Source organism: Barbus barbus, assembly GCF_936440315.1.
Source record: "Barbus barbus genome assembly, chromosome: 6".
NCBI classification, from domain to species: Eukaryota; Metazoa; Chordata; class Actinopteri; order Cypriniformes; family Cyprinidae; genus Barbus; species Barbus barbus.
Genome location: NC_136734.1, coordinates 26,274,008 through 26,282,724, shown reverse-complemented (window position 1 = coordinate 26,282,724; position 8,717 = coordinate 26,274,008). Strand labels below are relative to the sequence as shown.

The window sequence follows — 8,717 nt, the reverse complement described above, 5'->3', positions numbered from 1 at the left end:
CCTTACTTAGAAGACGCCTTGTTTCCACAGTTGAGCTTTTTGCCTGTCAGAAAAGATAACGTTTGATTATACAAGGGGAAAACCATGTGTGCGTGCATGCTTGTATTTTTATTATAATGTATGCAGAGAGGACATGCTGTAGATTGCATGAATCTAGACATACTCACTGAATATGATAGCCATACCCAAACAGAACAAAACAGCTGCAAAGATCAGCCCACCTTTTCTGATTAACTCATAATCTGGCGTAAGCACACATACAGATAGTTACAAATCAGATATCCACTAAAGTTTTTAAAAAAAAACTTTGCATTAATAATTGTAAAGCACAACTTTAGCTGTTTACTGGCTGTTGAGAGCAGGGCTTACTTAGTTTGAGATGTATAAAATAAGACTCGAACAAATGTACAACATTCACACTCACAAAATACACATTTTCAAATGTGTTTATGATCATTTCACAGTACTGTCGCTAAATTAAAGTAACCATCAGACATTCTTACCATAGGTAAAATCAGCATCTGAATACTCAGGTTTTTCTTAAAAGAGAACACACAATGGGTATAATGTAAATAATAAATACATATTAGTAATTTTTTATTTTTACTTTCTCTAATACATGTCTAAATTTGTTAAATGAATAGTTGACCCAAAAATGAACCAAAACAATATTGGCTCCAACAATCTTTTAAATATCTTTCTTTTATTTACTGCAGAAAAACATAAGGGTGAGTCAATAATGACATAATTTAAATTTGTTGTTTTTTTTAAAGACATACTTAAAAGTTTAGCCTACACAGTCAGGTTTTTTAGTTATGATAAATACAGATTCTCAAAACTGTATATAAAGTTGAATCAAACTCACCCACTCCCATCGTTAGCAGTGTTGCAGGTTTGATAATTGCAGAACTGTGATATATGTGTGTGAGGGTGTAAGTCAAAGAGGAGTTTGAATGTTTGCAGGGAGCTCCTTAAACTCTCTGATGGTGAAATTGTAATTGGTGGAGCGAATGACAAATCAGTGACAGCTACAGGGAGGAGAGAAAGAGTGTGTGTTTTGTATATAACGACCTTCAAACCCTTCGCTATGACCTGTCTTATCAAGTAAACCTTAAAATAGGCGCATAAACACAAGCCTTTGGGCCATTTCTTAATATCTAACCATTGAACAGTGGTGAATGTGCCCTTGCAAGATGACAAGGTCATTAAAGCTCACTGAGAAACAAACAGACCGTGAGAGACAGATTTAATCTTTGAAGGCCAGATAATCTGACATAAGATAAATAAATAACTCATGATCTAAAATACAAAAATTGTGTAATGTACACTTTTTATAATGTTAATACATTTTAAATTATGTTAATAAATTACATTGAGACTGTTCGTTTATCTGTTAGTTCTATTTCATTGGATAGTTAAAAATTAATCTGTCATATTCTAAAGAACACATAAAAAAAGTGTAGAACAAATACATAACTAATCACTTTAGTTTCATGTGGGTGTATTCGTAAATCTAACAGATTGCCTCAGTAGTTTTTTTCTTGTTTCAGGTGTGAGTTTTCTATCTCTTTCATTTTAATAAATTGGAAAATAAATCTATCAACGTGAAAAAAAATGACCGAGTGGGGTATTCTTTCTAAAGTTAATGATTATGAAAAAGTAAAAAAGATCACCTTTTAGATGGAAAAGAAACTGTCTTCAAGAACAGTAATACAGTTTTATTTTTCAGCAAAAATCCAAAATAAAACCATTACAGCCTGCTGCTTTACTCTCAGAGTGAAAGAGACTAGAGTTCAATGTGATGCTCCACTGTATTCAGTTTAAAATATTATTGAAACTCTTTGTAACATGTATTGCTAGGAAATAGTAGTTCCTCATCAACGGTAGATCTGCTCAGTACATATACAATATACAGTGCATTTAGACAGAATTGGACAGCTTAAATGTCCTGGCATTTTCTTCAAGATAGATTCAGTAATGTAATCCATGTTTTTATTTAATAACATTAATATTCCCAAAATAAAAGATTTTACAGACACATTTACATCTTCCTTCTTTAAATAATGAATTAAAAATTTACTGCAAAAGTGCGTGTTGCTGTGTGCTGTCGCTTTAAAAAAAACGAGAAAACTTATTTCAGTACATAAAAATGTTTACACAGCAGAGTAGAATGTGAAGATTTGTCCTTCATTGTTGTAGAAGGTCATGGTCGCGCTTGCTGTAATTAAGGAAAAGGAGCCAGAAAGACACAAGGATAGAAAAAAACAGAATGTTAAGAGGCTGTTTGTCAAGGAAATATAAGCAAGTTAACTCATGGCGAACAATATTATGTGTGTTTGCATGTAAAAATGCAAAAGTGTGTTTACCTGCATCTTGCCATATATCCACATCAAAAGTTTCCCTACGTTACTGTAGACCCCTGGACGGTTCTGCTTTCCACAGCCATCCCCCCAACTTGTTACGCCTGTGAGATACCATTTGTCATCAACTTTACACACCAGTGGACCTCCACTGTCCCCCTGGAGAGAGAGGGAGATTGAAAAAGAGGAAATAATACTGAATGAATTAAGAAAAGCATATGAAACAGCACAAAGTTCAAACTGCAATATAATATTGTACCAAAAGGTGGCAGCATTTGTAAGCTCTTGAATATGTGAACATGTCTAACCTGACAAGAGTCTCTCCCTCCCTTAAGATCTCCTGCACACTGCATATTCTCAGTGATACGTCCGCCGTAAACAGTATATGAGTTACACACAGCTGAGTCTATCAGGTTTACTGCAACCTTCATCAAAAGAGTGGAACTACTAGCTGCAAACACACGTAGAGAAAGGCCAGCGTTATTAATACATAAATCAATACATTCAAACTCAACAAAATACATTGGCCTACATATACATTACATACCAGCCCCTTCCCTGGTAACTCCAAAACCTGTGGTCCAGCACTCTTGGGCAGCAGGAAACGTCTGGCCAAACACAGGCAGGCAGACAGGCTGTATAGTACCTTTAACAGTATTTACAAAACGTATCAGCGGTCAGAAGGGACTCTTTGATTTATATATTTATGGTACTGTAATTTAGACAGTACTGTGTATTGTTAATAGCTAAGGCTATGTCAGTTAAACTATGATTTGCATAAATGTTTATGTATTATAAGCTACATCAGATGAGTAGGCTACTTATGTATTATAATTCTGTATATGTGTGTGTGTACAAACTTACTGGCATCTTTACTGAGTTTTAGCAAGGCAATATCATTGTTTTTTGTCTCTGGGTCATAATTCTCATGTAAAATGATTTGCTTTACATTATATGGGCTGGGAAGCCGGAGCTGCGACACCAAACCAATATACACTCTCCAGTTACTAGGCGACTTTGCGTTTCTAAGAAAGGGAGAAAAAAACAAATCATTCATCTATTCATCCATCCACGCTTTTTGCATATTGTTTGCTAATGTATTCATTAAACTTAATTAGAATTACAGGCCATGATATTGTTTTCAACATGTAGACTAGTCATAAAATCTGTCTAATGTAATCTATACTGACTTGGGGAAGCAGTGAGCAGCGGTAATGATGAAGTCTGGAGCCACCAGAGATCCTCCACATGAGTGAGACCCTTGGAAATGCAGACTGGCCTGCCACGGCCACTCACCGTCAGCAGCCACACTTCCCCCTATGATCCTCGTTGCTGGTGGCTTTCCACACTCTAAACAGAGAAAGAATAGTAGGGAAAGTAAGAGAATGTTTAGACTTAGATAGCATTATCATGCAGCAATAACATTTAGCAAGAGTGTAGGGTACTCACTGCTGCACTGCAGGGACACAGTCTGCTGACCAGGACAGGACATACTACAGTTTAAACAACATTGTTACACACACTATAGAGACCAAGAGTGTTTTCTGATTTTGTGTTTCTTCACACCTTTCTGCATCTAAATATACTGAATCATTATACATTTTCATACTCATTGCCATGTCCACAGTGTTTTTTTGTTTTGTTTTTGTTTAACCTTTTAAAATATTTAAATGAATATAAAATGCAATATTTGATTGCAGTTTAAAATTGAATTTAATAGTTTACTGTTTACACTGACAAGATGTATATTACAACACAATTTAGTGGCAATTCGTAACAATGTTTTGCTGATTTGCTGGCCAGTTAAAATGAATTTCTATGATTTTGATTGTTTTACTTTTTTTGTACAATCTACTTATGTCCATGTATTTATTTATTTATTTATTTTTTGTGCTGTTTTTCAGAAGCAAATTATACACATTTCTTTTATACACATTTTACCTTGTATTAACGCTCCCCTGGATGGTGTTTGTAAACTGACCGTTCAAACTTTGAAAGGCGGATGAACTTGTATTCAAGACACCAACTTCATAACTCCTGTAAAGCACACAAACCGAAACACACCAGAATAAATCAAGAATAAATTTCATACAGATGTTCTTGATATTGCTTGTTGTTTGTTTGCTTGTGATTCAATGGCATGACAGCATGGCTATCTATTTCTCTTCTTTTTTTTTGTGAAAACCATTTTAAAAATGTAATAAACAAATAAACAAAAAACTATTTATATATCATAAAACCTCCAAAACCTTACCTCTACGTAAGTAAATAAATAAATAAAATAGTCTTTTAAAAGCTGTGTTTAATATGTGCTTCTATGTTTCAGATCACAAGAATAATGTGTTTGGGTGTATATTATACTTACTTTCTGAAGCCAAGCTGCTGGCAGGTTTGGTCTGCTATGTTTTTATCCCAGCCCTGTGCACAGACTGGGAGGAAGCCTTTGGTCTTAGAAGTCTTGACCTGCAATTCATTTGCTGTACCAAACAGCACTATAGAAACATAAAGTCAAATCAGTATATGATTTCCAACTGAAAAGAGATTTCATTATTGATATGTGATTGACACTGACCACAGCGAGATTCATCGCTGCCTTGAGAACAGTCTCTCTTTCATAAATGTTCAAATTATTATTTAATACAGATACAAAGGCTTTAATTATTTAATTATGATCCCTCTATTTATTTTAATGACTATGTTTTTAAGACCTATGAGTGTACATGTAGTGTGTGCTATTAAATATTACTTGTCTGTACTACACAAGGAGCAGGTGTTTGATGTATTGGCTGTGGTATGTAGTACGGCTGGACTTGTTTATTTTTGTTTATTTGTTTATTACATTTTTAAAATGGTTTTCACAAAAAAAAAGAAGAAAAGAGATTTCATTATTGATATGTGATTGACACTGACCACAGCGAGATTCATCGCTGCCTTGAGAACAGTCTCTCTTTCCATCACAGTTGACTGATGAAGTGGGGCATGTTTCTGGCTCCGTTTCTTTCTCTGCAAGAGCCCACAGTGACGGTCCATAGCGCACTGTGCAGGAGTCGAAAATTTAGTTAAAAGTGTACCTGTGAAAAGTTACTCTTCATGGAGGCTGCACCAAATGACACATTCAAATTTAGTAATAGTAGCCTGAACACAACCCAAAATACAATATTTAATGTCAGATTAAAAGTAGTAGGCAGAACAGCATAAATGTCAATATTATTACATATAAAATATATCCTTACCTCCCATCCAGACGGCAATTACAACCAGCACAACAATAACAGCAGTACCACTCGACCCTCCATAGCAATACTTTTTGTTCATGTGTGAGGGAGCTTGACCTGGCACTACAAGTGCTGGCACTACATAAAGGAAACAACAATAGCCACTGACACAAATACATAACTGCAAATTATTATTTAATACAGATACAAAGGCTTTAATTATTTAATTATGATCCCTCTATTTATTTTAATGACTATGTTTTTAAGACCTATGAGTGTACATGTAGTGTGTGCTATTAAATATTACTTGTCTGTACTACACAAGGAGCAGGTGTTTGATGTATTGGCTGTGGTATGTAGTACGGCTGGACTTGGGTGGCTGACAATGTCTGAAGACTCGGATATGAAGGTGGAGGTGTGTTGTGATTCACCACAGAGTCATATGAGGGAGGAGACTCAGTCTGTATTCATAAAATAAATGCAATATATTTATAAATCTATAAACACTCTCATATGCCATCAAATTAAATTAACAGTAAACATAACTGTACTGTCAATCAGAGTTCAAATGAATTGTTCATACATTTATGATGTCTCTAAAGGCTGTGCTTAAAGTTGCTTTTCTCTTTATCAAGGACAGAATTCATCTTTAAACTCAATTGGTGGAGTAATTATTTGTCATATAGTATATATATTTCCACGTTACATCGTCATAATTTAAATACAGTTTTAATATATATTCATTCATTTCAATTTCTCTCAATATAACAGAACCACCTCCTCACCACCAGAGGGCGCAATAATTCTCTTCTCTCAAATAAACAATATTACAACCATGACATTTTAGAAACTTGTTCAAAAATGGTTGGGCGTGGTTGGATCCACATCTAGGGGGTGGAGATTGGTAGGTTTAGGGGTGGAGATGGGGCGGGTTTAGCGATCAGGGGGCGGAGATGGGTAGGTGTAGGTATAGTTAAGGTGGGAGGAGTTGGATCTGGATCCAAACACGCCCCCTGGATCTTGTAGGCTGCAGCGAGAAGCTGATTTTTGGTACATTCGAATGTGTCTGTGGTGCAAAACTCTATGACTGCATGAGGATAATGAGGATTTGGTAACAAGTGAAGGAAGATGGTGAAACCAAAATTCCCTTTACATTTTTAGTCCCGCCTGACCAAATGTGTGATCCATTGAACCTCTTCCATATTCAAATAAGTGTGCCAAATAAGTGCCCATACTCACACCATAGACATACCATACATTATAAAGACAGAAGCAAGATGTTACATGGAGTTAACAGAGCAATTCAGACATCTCAGAAAGGTCTCTTAGCTACTTGCATTATGTACATAGGCGCATTGTTTGTCTTGAATTTGTTGTACTGTTTTTCATAATGAAACCAAACTCCTCAGGCCTGTTTCAGACCACATACAATGTGTACAATGTATCTATGACATCAGGCTTCAGCTCTATACAACAAAATGAAGTGATTTCTGGTATCACTCAATATTTTTTTTTATATAGCTCATTATGTCACCTATTAATCATTAACTGGTTTTCTAATAGGTGTGTACCCTACACACAAAAGTAGTGTAGGAATATAGGCTATTTATTTTGGTTCCCATAAATACCAGATTACTGCTACCCTCACGTAGTAAAAAAGTAATATATTTAAAATACATTTATTTCATTCATACAATATAGTTACAAGTATAGTTCAAATCTATTAACATATTTACTGACATGTTGCTTGAGACTTACTGATTTAAAAATTATAATGAAACGTTATTTAGAATACTACTTGTGCACAATGCACACATTTCTTAAAATTAAGCCTAAAAATGTGTTTAATATCACTATTGATGAGAATTGAATGAACCTACATTCAAGGATGTAGAACCTACATTTCACTGCTGGCTATACTCTGTATAATTGTGTATGTGACAAATAAAAAATCTTGAATCTTGATTGTATGATCTTTGAACAATGTCTTTAAATGCCAGATATTTAAAGTGTACCTGGAGTACGCTTGCAATAGTTCCACTTTAGCACAATCAAATATACTTCAGTATAGTTTTAGTTGCACTTCAGCAATTCTTCCACATAATTAAAGTGCAAAAATAAAAAAAGTACAGAATTATACTTTAAGTATACCTGTTTAGTATAACAACAGTACAATAGCAGGTTTTTTTTTGTTTGTTTTTTTTACATGTAAATGTATTTGTAGTATACTTAGCAGCATGAAATAAAAGTATCTCAAATACATGTTAGTACTATATTTATTTTTCACTTGTGTCTTGCAATATCTCTTGCAATATACTAGACTTTTTTATTTCCATGCATAGTGTACTGAACCCAAATGGATGTAAGTTACAGTGACATGCATTTGTTGTAAGTCTGACCAAATCCAGATGATTTAAGGGGTTCATATGTTCTCCATATTTAGATTTCACAAAAATCATGTTTGTAATAATTCTCAATGACCAACGTCCAATAAATGACACTGTGAATTTTGATTTGAAACACAGTGTTTTTCTTTTCTTTTCTTTAACTAGGATTGATCTGTAAGATTTAGAATCTGCCCTTCCTTCTTATGGCATGTTGCAGATCTTATTCTCTCTAACAACACCCAGTTGTAACATGTTTCACACAGTGACTCAGCCACATGTAATATGCCTCATTTTTATAATTCTGTTACTTTTTTTTAGAAACCAAATGGGCACTAATTCTATTAAAATATTGTACCTAAGGAAATTAGAATGTATATATGTTAATAATTATTACAGGTAACTAAGATAACTAGGACACAATACCAAGACAACTGTAGTGTTACACAGAAGCTGGTCACTAAGAGGAAAAAAAAACATTACAGGAATCATAACATGATGCTAATACATTCACAATAATATATTAACAAAGTCACAAAACAGGAGTTGTATCAAAACTAACTCAAAAAGAACTGATCACACACTAATCACGTTCTATATATCCATGTTTGTTTTGAAAACATTTTGCTGGGTATTAAAGTATTCATACCTGTCTGTGCTCTGTAGATGAGTATCCGTTTAAACAGATCAGGAAGACTCTACCTGTACCTAAGCAATGTATTTCTTTTCTGACATACACCTGATAATGGCGCAATACA

The 8,717-nt window shown here is 34.4% G+C and overlaps 1 protein-coding gene across 1 annotated transcript; it reads right to left on the bottom strand.

Moving 5' to 3' along the window:
• Positions 1–1,678: 1,678 nt before the first annotated feature.
• tmprss13b (transmembrane serine protease 13b) lies at positions 1,679–8,683 on the bottom strand. Its single transcript, XM_079419271.1, has 13 exons — positions 8,609–8,683; positions 5,898–6,036; positions 5,594–5,713; positions 5,271–5,396; positions 4,726–4,852; positions 4,302–4,397; positions 3,810–3,853; positions 3,551–3,710; positions 3,225–3,385; positions 2,908–3,006; positions 2,669–2,811; positions 2,367–2,519; positions 1,679–2,218 (listed from the first exon to the last, which is right to left on the bottom strand). The coding sequence occupies exons 3-13, from the start codon at positions 5,673–5,675 to the stop codon at positions 2,204–2,206; spliced, it is 1,206 nt and encodes a 401-aa protein (XP_079275397.1). The 5' UTR covers positions 5,676–5,713; positions 5,898–6,036; positions 8,609–8,683; the 3' UTR covers positions 1,679–2,203.
• Between the last annotated feature and the right edge of the window lie 34 nt (positions 8,684–8,717).

Excerpts from the sequence above, each read along its gene's own strand:
- tmprss13b (XM_079419271.1), bottom strand. The coding sequence starts at position 5,675 with ATGAACAAAAAGTATTGCTATGGAGGGTCGAGTGGTACTGCTGTTATT. Across the intron at positions 4,853-5,270 it reads CAGCGATGAATCTCGCTGTG|TGCTGTTTGGTACAGCAAAT; the intron begins GTCAGTGTCAAT and ends ATGTTTCTATAG. Across the intron at positions 3,854-4,301 it reads CAGGGGAGCGTTAATACAAG|TATGTCCTGTCCTGGTCAGC; the intron begins GTAAAATGTGTA and ends TTTAAACTGTAG.